We start from the raw sequence: 20,770 nt of genomic DNA on the forward strand, positions 1-20,770 counted from the left end.
GGAACGGGCTCTGCACCAACACCCGGGGCAGCTTCGCCTGCCTCTGCCCCCCCGGCTTCCTGCTGGATGCTTCCCGCTCCAGCTGCATCTGTGAGCACGGCTGGGATGGGATGGGATGGGATGGGATGGACGGGGATGGGATGGCATGGGATGGGGTGGGATGGGATGGGAATGGGATGGGATGGATGGGGATGGGGTGGGATGGATGGGGATGGGATGGACTGGGATGGGATGGGATGGGAATGGGATGAACTGGGATGGGATGGGATGGGATGAACTGGGATGGGATGGGACGGACTGGGATGGCATGGCATGGGGTGGGATGGGATGGGAATGGGATGGGATGGATGGGGATGGGGTGGGATGGATGGGGATGGGATGGACTGGGATGGACTGGGATGGACTGGGATGGGATGGGATGGGAATGGGATGAACTGGGATGGGATGGGATGGGATGAACGGGGATGGGATGGGAGGGACTGGGATGGGATGGGGTGGGATGGGATGAACTGGGATGGGAGGGACTGGGATGGCATGGGATGGGGTGGGATGGGATGGGAATGGGATGGGATGGATGGGGATGGGGTGGGATGGATGGGGATGGGATGGACTGGGATGGACTGGGATGGACTGGGATGGGATGGGATGGGAATGGGATGAACTGGGATGGGATGGGATGGGATGAACGGGGATGGGATGGGAGGGACTGGGATGGGATGGGGTGGGATGGGATGAACTGGGATGGGAGGGACTGGGATGGCATGGGATGGGGTGGGATGGGATGGGAATGGGATGGGATGGATGGGGATGGGGTGGGATGGATGGGGATGGGATGGACTGGGATGGGATGGGATGGGAATGGGATGAACTGGGATGGGATGGGATGGGATGAACTGGGATGGGATGGGAGGGACTGGGATGGGATGGGGTGGGATGGGATGGGAATGGGATGGGATGGATGGGGATGGGATGGGGTGGGATGGGATGGGATGGATGGGGATGGGATGGATGGGAATGGGATGGGATGGATGGGGATGGGGTGGGATGGACTGGGATGGGATGGGATGGGAATGGGATGAACTGGGATGGGATGGGATGGGATGAACTGGGATGGGATGGAGATGGATGGGGATGGGATGGACTGGGATGGGGTGGGGTGGGGTGGGATGGGATGGGATGGGGTGGGATGGATGGGGATGGGATGGGATGGGGTGGGGTGGGATGGGATGGATGGGAATGGGATGGGATGGGATGGGATGGAGATGGATGGGAATGGGATGAACTGGGATGGGAGGGAGATGGATGGGGATGGGATGGACTGGGATGGGTTGGGGTGGGATGGGATGGGATGGGGTGGGATGGGATGGGATGGGATGGATGGGAATGGGATGAACTGGGATGGGATGGACTGGGATGGGATGGAGATGGATGGGGATGGGATGGGATGGGGTGGGGTGGGATGGGATGGGATGGATGGGGATGGGATGGGATGGGATGGGATGGGATGGATGGGAATGGGATGAACTGGGATGGGATGGAGATGGATGGGGATGGGATGGGGTGGGGTGGGATGGGATGGGATGGATGGGGATGGGATGGGATGGGATGGGATGGGATGGGATGGATGGGAATGGGATGAACTGGGATGGGATGGAGATGGATGGGATGGGATGGGATGGGGTGGGATGGGATGGATGGGAATGGGATGGACTGGGATGGGATGGAGATGGATGGGGACAGGGATGGGATGAACCAGGGTGGGATGAACTGGGCTGGGATGGGGTGGGATGGATGGGGATGGACAGGGATGGGATGGAGATGGACTGGGATGGGGAAGGGGATGGACTTTGATAGGATGGAGATGGATGGGGGGGACGGGAATGGGATGGAAATGGACTGGGGTGGGATGGGGTGGGATGGGATGGGATGGGATGGGATGGGATGGGATGGGATGAACTGGGATGGGATGGGAGGGACTGGGATGGGATGGGATGGGATGGGATGGGAATGGACTAGGATGGGATGGGATGGGATGTTATGGGGCTGGGATGGGATAGAATGGGATGGACTGGGATGGGATGGGATGAGATGGGGATAGGATGGAGATGGATGGGGATGGACTGGGATGGGATGGGGATGGGATGGACTGGGATGGGACGGACTGGGATGGGATGGGGGTGTCCAGCGCCCCCAGCCCTCACCCCCTCCCCTTCCCCCCCCCCTCCCTGTGCCCCCCCCGTCCCCCCCCAGCCCACCAGGTGATCTCGGAGGCGCGGGGTCCCTGCTACCGGGTGCTGCGGGAGGGACGCTGCGCCCTCCCCACCCTGCGCAACATCACCCGCCAGATCTGCTGCTGCAGCCGCGTCGGCAAGGCCTGGGGGGGGGCCTGTCTCCGCTGCCCCCCCTTCGGCTCCGGTCAGACCCCCCTCCCGACCCCCCCTCCAAATCCAGACACATGGGTGCCCCCCACCCGGACGCCTGGGTGCTCTCCCACCGCCCCACGTCCATGGGGAGGCTCCGAGGGGAGCAAAAAGGAGGGGGGGAGGGGGCACATTGGGGGTGACACCCCTCCCCCCCCCCCCCCCGGCCTTGTCTCAGATGCCCCCCCCCACCCTTGGGAACCCCTCCCCCAGCGCCTGGGTGCTTCCACCCCCCCGCCCCCCTCCCCAGGCACATGGGTGCCCTCCCAGCACCCTGCATCCCTCGGGTGCTCCCTTGGAGGGGGGGAGTGGGGGTTGGGGTGTGGATTTAGGGGTCACCCACCCTCTTTGAATCCCCCCCCCCCCCCAAATTTACCCCCCCCCACCTCAGATTTCCACCCCCCCTCCACTTAGGGTCCCCTCCCCAGGCACATGGGTGCCCTCCCAGCACCCTGCATCCCTCGGGTGCTCCCTTGGGGGGGGGGTGGGGGGTTGGGGTGCGGATTTAGGGGTCGCCCCCCCCTCCTTGAATCCCCCCCCCCAAATTTACCCCCCCCCGCCTCAGATTTCCACCCCCCCCTCCACTTAGGGTCCCCTCCCCAGGCACATGGGTGCCCTCCCAGCACCCTGCATCCCTCGGGTGCTCCCTTGGGGGGGGGTGGGGGGTTGGGGTGTGGATTTAGGGGTCGCCCCCCCCTCCTTGAATCCCCCCCCCCAAAATAACCCCCCCCACGCCTCAGATTTCCACCCCCCCTCCACTTAGGGTCCCCTCCCCAGGCACATGGGTGCCCTCCCAGCACCCTGCATCCCTCGGGTGCTCCCTTGGGGGGGGGTGGGGGGTTGGGGTGCGGATTTAGGGGTTGCCCCCCCCTCCTTGAATCCCCCCCCCCAAATTTACCCCCCCCCCGCCTCAGATTTCCACCCCCCCTCCACTTAGGGTCCCCTCCCCAGGCACATGGGTGCCCTCCCAGCACCCTGCAATCCCTCGGGTGCTCCCTTGGGGGGGGGGGGGTGGGGGGGTGGGGTGCAGATTTAGGGGTCGCCCCCCCCTCCTTGAATCCCCCCCCCCAAAATAACCCCCCCCACGCCTCAGATTTCCACCCCCCCTCCACTTAGGGTCCCCTCCCCAGGCACATGGGTGCCCTCCCAGCACCCTGCATCCCTCGGGTGCTCCCTTGGGGGGGGGGGGGGGGGGGTTGGGGTGCGGATTTGGGGGTCACCTCCCCCCCCCCCATAATTTTACACCCCCCCCCCCCCCCCCCATTGCAGAGGGGTTCAAGGAGATCTGCCCGGCCGGCCCCGGTTACCATTATTCCGCCTCCGACCTCCGCTACGACACCCGGTACCTGGGGCAGGATCTGGCCCGCGTCCCCCTGGGCCGCCCCCGCGCCGCCACCGCCGCCCCCCCCTCGGCCACCCGTGAGCACCCACCTCTCTGTGTGTGTCCCCCCCCCCCCAACACCCACCCCCCCCCCAGCACCCTGCTGGGGTCCCTCACACACACACTCCCCCCCCCCAACCCCCCGCAGCCCGCTGGCAGGAGGAACGGCGGCCAGGCCCCCCCCCCAGCACCCGGCTGCCACCCGTCCCCACCAGGCCACCGCTGGCCCCCCAGAGGCCCCCCCCGCTGGCCCCCCAGAGGCCCCCCCCGGCCCCCGAGGTCATCGTGGTGCCGCGACCCACCGTGGGGCTGCTGGGACCCCTCCCCACACGCCAAGGGCCGGGGACAGGTAGGGGGTTGGCGGGGGGTGGGGCGGGGGGGAAGCGTGTGTTGGGGGGGTCCCAATGGGGACAGGTGGGCGGTTGACACGCGTGTGCGTGATGGACACGCGTGTGCGCGGTGGCACACGCGGGTGGCGACGCCGTCACACGGGGTCGCGCACGTCACGCGCCTGTCCGTGGGCACACACGTGGGGTCGCGCATGTCACACGCGTGTCCTTGTACACGTGCCTGGGGTCGCGCACGTCGCACACGTCCGTCTGCACGCACATGGGTTCGCGCACGTCACGTGCGTGTCCGTGTGCACGCGCACAGGGTTGCGCATGCCACACGCGCGTCTGCATGCATATACACGGGGCTGTGCATGTCCCACGCGTGTCCATGCGCCTGAACGCGGGATTGCGCGTGTCACATGCGTGTCCATGTGCATGCATGTGGGGTCGCGCATGTCATATGCGTGTCCGTGTGCATGCACACGGGGCTTTGCATGTCCCACATGTGCCCATGTGCACGCATGTGGGGTCATGCATGTCGCACGCGTCTCCACGTGCACACACACGGGGTCGCGCATGTCACACATGTGTCCGTGTGCAGGCACGCGGGGTTGCGCGTGTCAGACACGTGTCCATGTGCACGCACGTGGGGTCGCGCATGTCACACGCGTCTCCACGTGCACACACACGGGGTCGCCCATGTCACACGCGTGTCCGTGTGCAGGCACGCGGGGTTGCGCGTGTCAGACACGTGTCCATGTGCCTGCACGCGGGGTTGCGCATGTCACACGCGTCTCCGTGTGCATGCACGCGGGGTCGCGCGCGTCACGTGCCACGTTAAACGTGTGCGGGCGTGTGAGGTTTGCCGCCTGGTGGGGCGACGCGTGTCCCCGCCGGCCGGTGCCGCTGACGCGCCGGCGGCTGCTGAGGCGTGTGCGCGTTCCCGCCGCAGGGCCCGGCGGAGGCGTGTGCGAGCGGAACCCACAGGTGTGCGGCCCCGGGCGCTGCGTGCCCCGCCAGGGCGGCTACACCTGCCTCTGCCACCCCGGCTTCTGGCTCAGCACCCAGGGCACCCACTGCATCGGTGAGCGATGGCGGGGGGGGGGGGGGGAAGGGAAGGGGGGTGTCCCCCACCCTTCTGGGCACCCACGCGGGTCTCCACGCGCCCACCCACCTCGCCATGCACCCCGTCACTCCGGGCACCCATCTCTCCATGACCCCCACCCATTCCTACAGACACCCATCCCTCCATGCACCCACCCATCCATCTGGACACCCGTTGAGCTCTCCAGGCACCCATCTCTCCTTGCACCCAACCATCTCTCCATGCACCCACCTCTCCATGCACCCACCCATCCCTCTGGACACCCATTGAGCTCTCCAGGCACCCACCCATCTCTCCTTGCACCCAACCATCTCTCCATGCACCCATCTCTCCATGCACCCAACCATTGAGCTCTCCATGACCCACCTCTCCATGCACCCACCCATCCCTCTGGACACCCATTGAGCTCTCCAGGCACCCACCTCTCCATGACCCCACCCATCCCTCTGGACACCCGTTGAGCTCTCCACGCACCCACCCATCTCTCCTTGCACCCAACCATCTCTCCATGCACCCATCTCTCCATGCACCCATTGAGCTCTCCATGACCCACCTCTCCATGCACCCACCCATTCCTCTGGACACCCATTGAGCTCTCCAGGCACCCACCTCTCCATGCACCCAACCATCCCTCTGGACACCCGTTGAGCTCTCCAGGCACCCACCCATCTGTCCTTGCACCCAACCATCTCTCCATGCACCCATCTCTCCTTGCACCCACCCATCCCTCTGGACACCCATTGAGCTCTCCAGGCACCCATCTCTCCTTGCACCCAACCATCTTCCCATGCACCCACCTCTCCATGACCCCACCCATCCCTCTGGACACCCATTGAGCTCTCCTTGCACCCACCCATCTCTCCATGCACCCATCTCTCCTTGCACCCAACCATCTCTCCATGCACCCACTGAGCTCTCCATGCACCCATCTCTCCTTGCACCCACCCATGCTTCTGGACACCCATTGAGCTCTCCAGGCCCCCATCTCTCCATGCACCCACCCATCCCTCTGGACACCCATTGAGCTCTCCATGCACCCACCCATCTCTCCATGCACCCACCCATCCTTCTGGACACCCATTGAGCTCTCCAAGCACTCATCTCTCCTTGCACCCATCTCTCCTTGCACCCACCCATGCTTCTGGACACCCATTGAGCTCTCCATGCACCCATCTCTCCATGCACCCAACCATCTTTCCATGCACCCATCTCTCCATGACCCCACCCATCCCTCCGGGCACCCGTTGAGCTCTCCATGCAGCCACCCATCTCTCCTTGCACCCATCTCTCCGCGACCCCACCCATCCCTTTGGACATCCATCTCTCCATGCACCCAGCCCTCCGGACACCCCCACCCCCCCAACTCCGGGCACCCACCCCCACCCACCCAATCCCCCCCCTCACCCCCCCGACCCCGTGCTCTCTCCAGACGTGGACGAGTGTCGGCGCAGCCCCCGGCCCTGCCCCAACGGGCGCTGCGAGAACTCGGTGGGGAGCTACCGCTGCCTCTGCTCCCCCGGCTACCGCCCCGGCGCCGCCGGCACCGACTGCCAAGGTCAGCGGGGACGTGGGTGTCACCCCCCCACCCCCCCCCCAACCCCCACCCTCCGGGCGTCTGGGTCCTCGGCTGACCTGAGCCCTCCCCGCGTCCCCGCAGATGTGGACGAGTGCGCCCAGAGCCCCCCGCCCTGCGCCCATGGGCGTTGCGAGAACTTGCCAGGTGGCTACCGCTGCGCCTGCCCCGCCGGCTACCGGGGGATGGCGCCGGAGGAACCCTGTGAGGGTGAGTGGGGGGACGGGGGGGAGGCCGTGCCACCATGGGGGTCATCGTGGTGGGGGGTCACCATGCCGGGGGGTCACCGTGCCATGGGGTCGCTCTTCTTGGGGTCAACGTTCCGTGGGGTCACCGTAGCACAGGGTCATGGTGCCATGAGGTCACCTTGCCCATGGGGTCACTGTGCCATGGTCTCCCCATGCCATGAGGTCACCGTGTCATGGCGTCTCCATGCCTGGGGTCATCATCGTGCCATGGGGTCATCGTGCCATGAGGTCACCATTCCTTGAGGTCACCATTCCTTGGGGACACCATGCCATGAGCTCACTGTCCCATAGGGTCACCATGCCATGGGGTCACCATCCCTTGGGGACACCACACCATGATTTTCCCATGCCATGAGGTCACCATGTCATGGTCTCCCCATGCCATGGGGTCAACGTGCCATGGTCTTCTCATGACATGAGGTCAACGTGCCCTGATCTCCCCATGTCATTGGGTCACCACACCATGATCTCCCCATGCCACAATCTCCCCATGCCATGATCTCCCCATCCCATGGGGTCACTATCCCATGGTCTCCCCATGCCATGAGCTCACCATCCCATGGGATCACCATGTCATTGGGTCACCACACCGTGATCCCCCCATGCCATGATCTCCCCATGCCATGAGCTCACTGTCCCATGGGGTCACTGTTCCATGGTCTCACCATGCCATGATCTCCCCATGCCATGAGCTCACTGTCCCATGGGGTCACCATGCCATGGTCTTCTCATGATATGAGGTCAACGTGCCCTGATCTCCCCGTGCCATTGGGTCACCATGCCGTGATCTCCCCGTGCCATGAGCTCATCATCCCATGGGATCACCATGCCATGGGGGTCCCCATGCCATGATCTCCCTGTGCCATTGGGTCACCATGCCGTGATCTCCCCGTGCCATGAGCTCATCATCCCATGGGATCACCATGCCATGGGGGTCCCCATGCCATGATCTCCCTGTGCCATTGGGCCACCATGCCATGAGCTCACCATCCCATGGGATCACCATGTCATTGGGTCACCACACCATGATCTCCCCATGCCATGATCTCCCCATCCCATGGGATCACCATGCCCTGGTCTTCTCATGACACGAGGTTAATGTGCCATGATCTCCCCATGTTGTTGGGTCAGCACGCCATGGTCTCCCCGTGCCATGAGCTCACCGTCCCATGGGCTCTCCATGCCATGGTGTCCCCATGCCACGAAGTCAACGTGCCATGGGCTCGCGGTGCCATGGGGTCACCGCGCCATGGGCTGATCGTGCCGGCACCCGACCTTTCCGTCCCCCGCAGACATCGACGAGTGCGAGAACCACTTGGCCTGTCCCGGCCAAGAGTGCGTCAACACCCCGGGCTCCTTCCAGTGCCAACCCTGCCGCGAGGGCTTCCAGCTGCACCGCGGCCGCTGCGCAGGTACCCCCCCAGCTCCTCCTCCCCCAGGGGGCCCCCCCGAACTCCCCGCGGGGACCTCCCCCCCCCCCGTTAAACCCTCCTGTCCCCCAGACGTGGACGAGTGCGCAGTGGGCTCCCCCTGCGGCCCCCAAGGCCGTTGCGTCAACACCGAGGGCTCCTTCCGTTGCGAGTGCCGGCACGGTTACCGGACGGGCGCCGGCGGCGCGCCATGCGCCGGTGAGTGGGGACGACCCTGGGGGTGGCACCGTGGTTCCCACGCCCGCCCTGACGGCATGACGCGCGCCCGCAGACGTCAACGAGTGCCTGGAGGGCGACTTCTGCTTCCCCCACGGCGAGTGCCTCAACACCGAGGGTTCCTACACCTGCCTCTGCGCCCAGGGCTACGCCAGCACCCCCGAGGGCACCGCCTGCGCCGGTGGGCGACACCCCGCCCCCCACCCGTCACGGTCCCCATGCCCGTCATGGTCCCCATGTCCATCCTGATCCCCATGCCCGTCATGACCCCCGTGTCCATCATGGTCCCCGTGTCCATCCCGGTCCCCGTGTCCATCCTGGTCCCCATGGCCATCATGACCCCTGTGTCCATCATGGTCCCCGTGTCCATCCTGGTCCCCATGGCCGTCATGGTCCCCGTGTCCGTCATGGTCCCTGTGTCCATCATGGTCCCTGTGTCCATCCCGGTCCCTGTGGCCATCATGGTCCCCATACCCGCCATGACCCCCGTGTCCATCCTGGTCCCCATGCCCGTCATGGTCCCCATGTCCATCCTGGTCCCCGTGCCCATCATGGTCCCTGTGTCCATCCCAGTCCCTGTGCCCATCGTGGTCCCCGTGCCCATCATGAGATCTCCATGCCCATCCCAGTCCCCGTGTCCCCGTGCCCATCCCGTTCCTCATGTCCCCATGCTCGTCCCAGTCCCCGTGCCCATCCCAGTCCCCGTGTCCCCACATCCATCCCAGTCCCCGTGCCCATCCCAGTCCCCGTGTCCCCACGTCCATCCCAGTCCCCGTGCCCATCCCAGTCCCCGTGTCCCCACGTCCATCCCAGTCCCTGTGCCCATCCCACTCCCTGTGCCCATCCCAGTCCCTGTGTCCCCACATCCATCCCAGTCCCTGTGCCCATCCCAGTCCCTGTGTCCCCACGTCCATCCCAGTCCCTGTGCCCCTCTCGGTCCCCGTACCCCTCCCTGCCCCACTTCTGCCCCCCTTCACCCCGTGTCCCCTGGCAGACGTGGACGAGTGCCAGCGCGGGGGGGTCTGCGAGGGCGGCCGCTGCACCAACACCGACGGCTCCTTCGAGTGCCAGTGCCCGGCGGGTTTCCGCACCGACGCCGACAAGGCCCTGTGCCAGGGTGAGGGGCTCGCGCCCGCCCTGGGGAGGGAACGGGCCCCGGCCCGGGGGACCCGCCGGGCTGGCACCGAGGGTGACCTGTCCCCGCAGACGTGGACGAGTGCCAGGAGTACGGCGCCAGCCTCTGCGGCGCCCAACGCTGCGAAAACATCCCCGGCTCCTACCGTTGCGTCACCGACTGCCAGCCCGGCTACCGGGCCGGGGACAGCGGGGACTGTGTTGGTGGGTGCTGGGTGGTGCTGGGATGGGCGCGGGGACTGGGATGGGCGCGGACACCGAGGTGGGCGTTGGGACTGGCATGGTCTCAGGGACTGGGATGCTCTTGGGGACCAGGATTGGCACGGGGACTGGGATGAGCAAAGGGACTGGGATGGGCACAGGGACTGGGATGGACATGGGGACACGGGGACTGGGCTGGGCACAGGGACTGGGATGGACGTGGGGACTGGGATGGACATGGGGACACGGGGACTGGGATGGGCACAGGGACTGGGATGTACGTGGGGACTGGGATGGACATGGGGACACGGGGACTGGGCTGGGCACAGGGACTGGGATGTACGTGGGGACTGGGATGGACATGGGGACACGGGGACTGGGATGGGCACAGGGACTGGGATGGACGTGGGGACACGGGGACTGGGCTGGGCACAGGGACTGGGATGTACGTGGGGACTGGGATGGACATGGGGACACGGGGACTGGGATGGGCACAGGGACTGGGATGGACGTGGGGACACGGGGACTGGGCTGGGCACAGGGACTGGGATGGACGTGGGGACTGGGACGGACATGGGGACACGGGGACTGGGCTGGGCACAGGGACTGGGCTGGACGTGGGGACTGGGACGGACATGGAGACACAGGGACTGGGATGGGCACAGGGACTGGGATGGACGTGGGGACTGGGACGGACATGGGGACACAGGGACTGGGATGGGCACAGGGACTGGGATGGACGTGGGGACTGGGATGGACATGGGGACACGGGGACTGGGCTGGGCACAGGGACTGGGCTGGACGTGGGGACTGGGACGGACATGGGGACACGGGGACTGGGCTGGGCACAGGGACTGGGATGGACGTGGGGACTGGGACGGACATGGGGACACAGGGACTGGGATGGGCACAGGGACTGGACTGGACGTGGGGACTGGGACGGACATGGGGACACAGGGACTGGGCTGGGCGCGGGGACTGGGATGGACGTGGGGACTGGGACGGACATGGGGACACAGGGACTGAGATGGGCACGGGGACTGGGATGGACGTGGGGACACGGGGACTGGGCTGGGCACAGGGACTGGGCTGGACGTGGGGACTGGGATGGACATGGGGACACAGGGACTGGGATGGGCACAGGGACTGGGATGGACGTGGGGACACGGGGACCAGGATGGGCACAGAGACTGGGACGAGCATGGGGACATGAGGAACGGAATGGGCACGGGGACACGGGGACTGGGATGGGCACAGGGACTGGAATGGTCGTTGGGACTGGGATGGGCACAAGGACTGGGATGGTCTTGGGGACCAGGACTGGCGTGGGGACCGGGATGGGCGCAGGGATTGGGGTGGTCAAGGGAACTGGGATGGCCATGGACACCAGGATTGTCACGGGGACTGGGATGGTCTTGGGGACTGGGATGGTCTTGGGGACTGGGATTGACACGGGGACTGGGATGAGCACAGAGGAACTGGGATCACTGGGATGGTCATGGGCACCAGAATGGGCATGGGGACCAGGATGGCCAGAGGAACTGGGATGGACACGGGACAGGCATGGGGACTGGGATGGCCATGGGGACCTGGATGGGGACTGGGATGGGCACAGGGACTGGGATTGACATGGGAACTGGGATGAGCGCAGAGGAACTGGGATGACTGGGATGGTCGTGGGCACCAGGATGGGCATGGGGACCAGGATGGCCAGAGGAACTGGGATGGACACGGGACAGGCACGGGGACTGGGATGGCCATGGGGACTTGGGGTGGTCAAGGGGACTGGGATGGTCCTGGGGACCTGGATGGGGACTGGGATGGGCACAGGGACTGGGATTGACGTGGGGACTGGGATGGGCGTGGGCACCAGGATGGGCACGGTGCCCAGGATGGGGATGTGGACTGGGATGGTCTTGGCGACTGGGATGGACAGAGCAACTGGGATGGACGCGGGACAGGCACGGGATGGCCATGGGGACCAGCGTGGGCATGGGGCTGGGAGGTCCCCAGTGTCCCCAACCTGCCGTGTCCCCCGGCTGGCCCCGGGGGCATGTGTGTCCCCCCCCCCCACCACCACCTTGTCCCCGCAGACGTGGACGAGTGCCAGGAGTACGGCGCCAGCCTCTGCGGTGCCCAGCGCTGTGACAACGTCCCCGGCTCCTACCGTTGCGTCACCGACTGCCAGCCCGGCTACCGGGCCGGGGACGGCGGGGACTGCGTCGGTGGGTGCCGGTGTGGGGACAGCGGCGACGGGGGGGGGACAGGACAGGGGCCGTGCCATGGGGGCTGGGGGCACCATGCCATTGGGGCGCAGGAGGGCAGCAGGGACCGTGCCGTGGGGCACAGGGGAGCAGAGCCACCACGGGGGACAGCCAAGACTGTGCCATGGGGTGGAGAAGACCAGAGCGACCATGCCATGGGGCCCATCAAGGGCCATTCCATGGGGTGCAGAGGGACCATTCCATGGGGCACATCAGGGACTGTTCCATGGGGCCCATCAAGGGCCATTCCATGGGGCGCATCAAGGACTATTCCATGGGGCCCATCAAGGGCCATTCCATGGGGCGCATCAAGGGCCATTCCATGGGGCCCATCAAGGACTGTTCCATGGGGCACATCAAGGAGCATTCCATGGGGTGCAGAGGGACCGTTCCATGGGGCACATCAAGGGCCATTCCATGGGGCGCATCAAGGAGCATTCCATGGGGTGCAGAGGGACCGTTCCATGGGGCACATCAAGGGCCATTCCATGGGGTCTATCAAGGGACATTCCAAGGGGTGCAGAGGGAACATGCCATGGGGCACATCAAGGACCATGCCATGGGGCACATCAAGGGCCATTCCATGGGGTGCAGAGGGACCGTTCCATGGGGCACATCAAGGGCCATTCCATGGGGCGCATCAAGGAGCATTCCATGGGGTGCAGAGGGACCGTTCCATGGGGCACATCAAGGGCCATTCCATGGGGTCTATCAAGGGACATTCCAAGGGGTGCAGAGCGAACATGCCATGGGGCACATCAAGGACCATGCCATGGGGCACATCAAGGGCCATTCCATGGGGTGCAGAGGGACCGTTCCATGGGGCACATCAAGGGCCATTCCATGGGGCGCATCAAGGAGCATTCCATGGGGTGCAGAGGGACCGTTCCATGGGGCACATCAAGGGCCATTCCATGGGGTCTATCAAGGGACATTCCAAGGGGTGCAGAGCGAACATGCCATGGGGCACATCAAGGACCATGCCATGGGGCACATCAAGGGCCATTCCATGGGGTGCAGAGGGACCGTTCCATGGGGCACATCAAGGGCCATTCCATGGGGCGCATCAAGGAGCATTCCATGGGGTGCAGAGGGACCGTTCCATGGGGCACATCAAGGGCCATTCCATGGGGTCTATCAAGGGACATTCCATGGGGTGCAGAGGGAACATGCCATGGGGCACATCAAGGGCCATGCCATGGGGCACATCAAGGGCCATTCCATGGGGTGCAGAGGGACCATTCCATGGGGCACATCAAGGACTATTCCATGGGGCACACCAAGGGCCATTCCGTGGGGCACATCAAGGGCCATTCCGTGGGGCACGGCGACGCCAAGGGCCCGCCCCCTGGTGCAGAGCGGAGGAACCCCCCCACCGGGACGTTCCCATCACCACGCTGGGGGTGGGTGGTGGCCACCCACCCTATGGCCCCCTATGGCCACCCCACCCCCACCCCCTAAAAAAACCCCCCCCCTCTTCTTTCCGCCCCCTGTTTTTCAGACGTGGACGAATGCGCCAACGAGACCTTGTGTGGGGCTCACGCCACCTGCCACAACCTCCCCGGCTCCTTCCAGTGCGCCTGCGACCCGGGCTACGAAACCGCCCGCCGTGGCCACCACTGCGTGGGTACGGCTGGGACTTGTTGGGGAAAAGTTGCGGGGGGGGGTGGGGGGTGGGACTGGACACCACAACACCCCACCCACCTCCCCCCCCCCCAAAAAAAAAAAAAACCCCAAAAAACCCTCTTGCGTCCTGTAGATGTGGACGAATGCGAGACCCTCCGTGGGGTGTGTGGGGCCGAACGCTGCGAGAACGTCGAAGGCTCCTTCCTCTGCCTCTGCCCCGACAGCCGGCAGGAGTTCGACCCCGTGACGGGGCGCTGTGGGCCTCCCCCCCCGGCCCCCCAAAACCCCCTCCAGCCCCACGGCGCCGCCGCCGCCGCCGCCGCCGCTGCCTCCTGCTTCACCAAAGCTTGCGGGGTGCTGGCACCCAACGTCACCCAGCAGCAATGCTGCTGCAGCCTGGGCTGGGCCTGGGGCACCCAGTGCCCCGCGCCCCCCTGCCCGCCCCCCGGCACTGGTAGGACCCCCCCCCACCCCCCCCGAACCCCACTTTGGGGGGGGGGGGGTGTCAGCCCCCAGGTTTTTGGGGGGAGGGAGGGAGGGGGTTCGGCACTCGGCGTGGGTGCGCTGGGGTTGGCTTGTGGGGGGGGGGCAAGGGGGGGGTAAGGGCAGGGGTTGGGGGGCAGGGGCTGGGGTTGGGGTCCAGGGGCTGGGGAGGGGGTGCAGGGGTGGGATTGGGGGTGCACAGGGAGGGATCGGGGTGCAGGGGCAGGATTGGGGGTGCAGGGGTGGGATTGGGGGTGCACAGGGAGGCATTGGGGTGCAGGGGCAGGTGCGGGGGTGCAGGGGCTGGGGAGGGGGTACAGGGGTGGGATTGGGGTGCAGGGGCTGGGATCGGGGTGCAGGGGCAGGATTGGGGGTGCAGGGGTGGGATTGGGGGTGCACAGGGAGGCATTGGGGTGCAGGGGCAGGTGCGGGGGTGCAGGGGCTGGGGAGGGGGTACAGGGGTGGGATTGGGGTGCAGGGGCTGGGATCGGGGTGCAGGGGCTGGGATCGGGGTGCAGGGGCAGGATTGGGGGTGCAGGGGTGGGATTGGGGGTGCACAGGGAGGGATCGGGGTGCAGGGGCTGGGGAGGGGGTGCAGGGGTGGGATTGGGGTGCAGGGGCTGGGATCGGGGTGCAGGGCAGGTGTTGGGGTGCAGGGGCTGGGGAGGGGGGTGCAGGGGCAGGTATCGGGGTGCAGGGTGAGGTACTGGGGTGCAGGGGCAGGTGTTGGGGTGCAGGGCCTTGGGAGGGGGTGTAGGGTCAGGTGTTGGGGTGCAGGGGCAGGAATTGGGGGGCAGGGGCAGATATCGGGGTGCAGGGTGAGGTACTGGGGTGCAGGGGCTGGGATTGGGGTGCAAGGGATGGGGTTGGGGTGCAGGGTCGGGTGTTGGGGTGCAGGGGCAGGAATTGGGGGGCAGGGGCAGATATCGGGGTGCAGGGTGAGGTACTGGGGTGCAGGGGCAGGGATTGGGGTGCAAGGGATGGGGTTGGGGTGCAGGGGCAGGGATTGGGGTGCAAGGGATGGGGTTGGGGTGCAGGGGCTGGGGTTGGGGTGCAAGGGCAGGATTGGGGTGCACAGGGAGTCATTGGGGTGCAGGGGCAGGGGTTGGGGTACAGGGGTGGGATTGGGGGTGCAGGGGCTGGGGAGGGGGTGCAGGGTGAGGTACTGGGGTGCAGGGGCAGGAACTGGGGTGCAGGGGTGGGATTGGGGTGCAGGGCCTTGGGAGGGGGTGCAGGGTCGGGTGTTGGGGTGCAGGGGCAGGATTGGGGTGCACAGGGAGGCACTGGGGTGCAGGGGCAGATATCGGGGTGCGGGGTGAGGTACTGGGGTGCAGGGGCTGGGTTTGGGGTGCAGGGGTGGGATTGGGGGTGCACAGGGAGGCATTGGGGTGCAGGGGCAGGTGCTGGGGTGCAGGGGCTGGGGAGGGGGTGCAGGGGCAGGTATCGGGGTGCAGGGTGAGGTACTGGGTGCAAGGGCTGGGATTGGGGTGCAGGGCCTTGGGAGGGGGTGTAGGGTCAGGTGTTGGGGTGCAGGGGCAGGAATTGGGGGGCAGGGGCAGATATCGGGGTGCAGGGTGAGGTACTGGGGTGCAGGGGCTGGGATTGGGGTGCAGGGGCTGGGAAGGGGGGTGCAGGGGCAGGTATCGGGGTGCAGGGGCAGGATTGGGGTGCACAGGGAGGCATTGGGGTGCAGGGGTGGGATTGGGGGTGCAGGGGCCGGGGTCAGGGTGCAGGGGCAGATATCGGGGTGCAGGGTCGGGTGTTGGGGGGCAGGGGCCGGGGTTGGGGTGCAGGGTCGGGTGTTGGGGGGCAGGGGTGGGATTGGGGGTGCAGGGGCCGGGGTCGGGGTGCAGGGGCAGATATCGGGGTGCAGGGTCGGGTGTTGGGGGGCAGGGGTGGGATTGGGGGGGGGGGGCGCAGGGCTTGGGGTGCAGGAGGGAGGCACTGGGGCGTTAGGGAATGGAGTGTTGGGGGGGGGGGGGGTCGGGTAGCGGGGCCGCAGGGTGAGTCTCGGGGTGCAGAGGTCGGGGTGACCCCCCCAAACACACACACACTGTGTGTCCGTCCCCCCCCCGTGTGTCCCGTCCCCCCCCCAGCCCAGCACCTCGCCATCTGCCCCCACGGGCCGGGCCGGGCGGCCGACGGTCCCCAGGGCACCCCAGAAGGTGAGTGCCACCCGCTGTGCCCCCCCCGCCCCCAACACCAAACCCCGGGTGTGTGTCCCCCCCCCCACCACCACCACCAGTGACGCCCCCCCCTCAATCCCTGTCCCCAGACGTGGACGAGTGCGGGCTCTTCGCCCCCCAGCTCTGCCGGGGGGGGGTTTGTCTCAACGCCGCCCCCGGCTTCAGCTGCTACTGCCCCAGCGGCTACTACTACGAGCAGGAGCATCTGCAGTGCGTGGGTGAGTCCTGCCTGCGCCCTGCCTGCGCCCTGCCTGCACCCCGACCCCCTGCCTGCGCCCTGCCTGCACCCTGACCCCCCCTGCCTGCGCCCTGCCTGCACCCTGACCCCCCTGCCTGCACCCTCACCCCCTGCCTGTGCCCTGCCTGCACCCTGCCTGCGCCCTGCCTACACCCTGACCCCCTGCCTGCACCCTGCCTGCACCCTGCCCACACCCTGACCCCCTGCCTGCGCCCTGCCTGTGCCCTGCCTGCACCCTGACCCCCCTGCCTGCACCCTGCCTGCGCCCTGCCTGCACCCTGACCCCCCTGCCTGCGCCCTGCCTGCGCCCTGCCTGCACCCCGACCCCCTGCCTGCACCCTGCCTGTGCCCTGACCCCCCTGCCTGCGCCCTGCCTGCACCCTGCCTGCACCCTGACCCCCCTGCCTGCACCCCGCCTGCGCCTGCCTGCACCCTGAGCCCCCCTGCCTGCGCCCTGCCTGCGCCCCAACCCCCTGCCTGCACCCTCACTCCCGTCTGCACCCTGACCCCCCCTGCCTGCCCCCTGCCTGCGCCCCAACATCCTGCCTGCACCCTGACCCCCCCTGCCTGCAACCTGCCTGCACCCTGTCTGTGCCCCCAACCCCCTGCCTGCACCGTGACCCCCCTGCCTGCACCCTGACCCCCCCTGCCTGTGCCCTGCTTGCACCCCCGACCCCCTGCCTGCACCCTCACCCCCCCTGCCTGCACCCTGCCTACACCCTGCCTGCACCCTGCCTGCACCCTGACCCCTCTGCCTGCGCCCTGCCTGCGCCCCGACACCCTGTCTGCGCCCCCGACACCCTGCCTGCACCCTGACCCCCCCTGCCTGCACCCTGCCCGTGCCCTGGCCCCCTGCCTGCACCCTGAACCCCCCTGCCTGCGCCCCAACCCCTGCTTCCCCTTCACCCCTGCCTTGACCTTGACCTCTGCCATCACCGTGACCCTGCTTCCCCCGACCCCACCTTGACCTTGACCCCTCCCTCCCCTCGCCCCGTTTCACCCTGCCCCCTCCCTCCCCCTGCCCTTGACCCTGTTGCCTTGACATTGACCTTGACCCCTCTCCCTGCCCCCGTTGCACCCTGAGCCCCTTGACCTTTTGACCATGACCTTGACAGGGGTGACCTTGACCTTGCCCCCTGCTTCACCCTGACCCCTCCCTCCCCCCTCTCCCCTTTGCCCCACCTTGACTTTGAACCCCTTTGACCTCGCCCCGCCTTTGCCATTGACTGTGTGACCTTGACCTTGACCCCCTTTGACCTTTCCCATTGACTGTGTGACCTTGACCCCCTTTTCACCTTTGCCATTGACTATGTGCCCTCGACCTTGACCCCTTTTGACCTTGCCCCACCTTTTCCTATTGACTGTGTGACCTTGACCCCCTTTGACCTTTGCCATTGACTGTGTGACCTTGGCCCCCCCTTTTGACCTTTGCCATTGACTATGTGCTTTTGACCTTGACCCCCTTTGACCTTTGCCATTGACTGTGTGACCTTGACCTTGACCCCTTTTGACCTTGCCCCGCTTTTCCCCATTGACTGTTTGACCTTGACCCCCTTTGACCTTTGCCATTGACTGTGTGACCTTGGCCCCCCTTGACCTTTGCCATTGACTACGTGCCCTTGACCTTGACCCCTTTTGACCTTGCCCCGCTTTTTCCCATTGACTGTGTGACCTTGCCGCCTCCCCCCCCCCCCCCCCGCATTTCTCCCTGCCCCCTCCCTCACCTTCGCGCCCATGACCTTGACCTCGTGACCTTGCCCCCTCCCCCCCCCCCACCCGGCAGACAACGACGAGTGCGGGGCGGCGGAGGCCGAGCCCTGCCTGGGGGGCCGCTGCGTCAACACGGTGGGCTCTTACTATTGCTCCTGCCCCCCCCCGCTGGTCCTGGACGCCTCCCAGCGCCGCTGCGTGGCCAACGACACCCTCCTGGGTGAGTCCCCGCACCCACCCCGGGGAGGGGGGATAGAGTTGGGGGGGGGGGGTGTGTGTGTGTACCCCCCCAATCCTGAGGGTGCCCCCCCCCCCGGCAGAGGCGGCGCAGGCGGTGTGCTGGCAGGAGGTGGGGGTAGACCTGGTGTGCGGCAGACCCCGGCTGCAGGGACAGGTCACCTACACCGAGTGCTGCTGCCTCTACGGGCAGGCCTGGGGCATGGACTGCGCCCTCTGCCCCGCCCGCCACTCAGGTAACCCCCCCCCCCGGACCCCCCCCCGCACCCCAACCCCCCCCCCGACTCCCCGACGCCCCCCCACCCCCCCCCCAATGGGTGCCGGGCTGCCACCCCCATCCTCCCCACCCTGCAGGGACCCCCATGGCAGCCCTGGGGTAGGCACCCTGCACCCCCCCCTAACTGGCACCCCCCCGCCCCCCCCCAGCAATGTGGGGACCCTCTAACCCCCCCCGCACCCCAAACTCCCCCCCCCGGACCCCCCTCCCCAATGGGGGCTGGGCTGACACCCCCCCCTCCCCACCCTGCAGGGACCCCCATGGCAGCCCTGGGGTAGGCACCCTGCACCCCCCCCAGCTGGCACCCCCCCGCCCCCCCCAGCAATGTGGGGACCCTCTAACCCCCCCCGCACCCCAAACCCCCCCCCCCGGACCCCCCCTCCCCAATGGGTGCCGGGCTGCCACCCCCATCCTCCCCACCCTGCAGGGACCCCCATGGCAGCCCTGGGGTAGGCACCCTGCACCCCCCCCAGCTGGCACCCCCCCGCCCCCCCCAGCAATGTGGGGACCCTCTAACCCCCCCCGCACCCCAAACCCCCCCCCCCGGACCCCCCCTCCCCAATGGGTGCCGGGCTGCCACCCCCATCCTCCCCACCCTGCAGGGACCCCCATGGCAACCCTGGGGTAGGCACCCTGCACCCCCCCCCCGAAATTGGCACCGCCCCCGCCCCCCCCCAGCAATGTGGGGACCCTCTAACCCCCCCCGCACCCCAAACCCCCCCCCCCCGGACCCCCCCTCCCCAATGGGTGCTGGGCTGACACCCCCCCCTCCCCACCCTGCAGGGACCCCCATGGCAGCCCTGGGGTAGGCACCCTGCACACCCCCCCCCCCCCAAATTTGCACCCCCCCGCCCCCCCCCAGCAATGTGGGGACCCTCTAAACCCCCCCGCACCCCAAAACCCCCCCCGGACCCCCCTCCGCAATGGGTGCTGGGCTGACACCCCCCCCTCCCCACCCTGCAGGGACCCCCATGGCAGCCCTGGGGCAGGCACCCTGGCCCCCCCCACCCCGACACCCCCTGCCCCCCCCCAGAGGACCCACTCACACCCCCCCCCCGCACCCCAACCCCCCCCCCCCGCTCCCGGAGTGAGCCGCTCCCCGCCACCCAAGCAGTGGGGGGGCCCCCTGCAAGCCCCCCCCAAGATATGGGGGGGGGGGGTGTCCCTTCTACCCCCCCCATAAAGGGGAGCCTTTGCACCCCCAAACATGGGGGGGGTTCTTTAAAGGCCCCCCCCCCCCCCAGTTATGAAGGGACCCCTTGTAGCCCCCCCCCCCATTATAGGGACCCCTTTGCACCCCACAGCCCCCCCCAGTGATGGGGGGGGTCCCTTATAGTCCCCCCCCCCATAATGGGGACCCTTTTGCACCCCCACAGCCCCCCACCAGTTATGGGGGGGGTGCTTATAGGTCCCCCCATAGATTGGGGGGGGGTCCATTATAGCCCCCCCCCCCAATTATGGGGACCCCTTTGCACCCCACAGCCCCCCCCCAGTGAGGGGGGGGATGCTTGTAGCCCCCCCATCCATTGGTGGGGGGGGAGTGTCCCTTGCAGCCCCTAGATGATGGGGAACCCCCCCCCCCACCAGGTTACAGGGGGGGGCCCCCCAAAACCCACCTTATCCTTCTCCCCCCCCCCCCCAGACGACTTCGAGCTCCTCTGCAACGTGCTGCGCCCCCCCAGCTATGGCCCCCCCCGCGCCCCCCCCGC

At 67.3% G+C, this 20,770-nt stretch overlaps 1 protein-coding gene across 1 annotated transcript; it reads left to right on the forward strand.

The window, feature by feature from the left end:
* Positions 1-5: 5 nt before the first annotated feature.
* On the forward strand, positions 6-20,766 carry LTBP4 (latent transforming growth factor beta binding protein 4; the record flags this gene model as incomplete). Its single annotated transcript, XM_074571708.1, is given in 22 exon segments — positions 6-90; positions 2,251-2,415; positions 3,690-3,839; positions 3,950-4,150; positions 5,086-5,217; positions 6,668-6,793; positions 6,896-7,021; positions 8,352-8,471; positions 8,562-8,687; positions 8,761-8,886; positions 9,700-9,822; positions 9,912-10,043; positions 12,134-12,265; positions 13,806-13,931; positions 14,064-14,196; positions 14,198-14,271; positions 14,274-14,384; positions 16,510-16,578; positions 16,689-16,817; positions 18,621-18,767; positions 18,868-19,020; positions 20,704-20,766. Coding segments are annotated over 22 exon segments (2,749 nt in total), but the record flags the coding sequence as incomplete, so codon positions are not given.
* Positions 20,767-20,770: the final 4 nt, after the last annotated feature.

Source organism: Larus michahellis, unplaced genomic scaffold (genome assembly GCF_964199755.1).
Source record: "Larus michahellis unplaced genomic scaffold, bLarMic1.1 SCAFFOLD_550, whole genome shotgun sequence".
Classification (NCBI taxonomy): Eukaryota; Metazoa; Chordata; class Aves; order Charadriiformes; family Laridae; genus Larus; species Larus michahellis.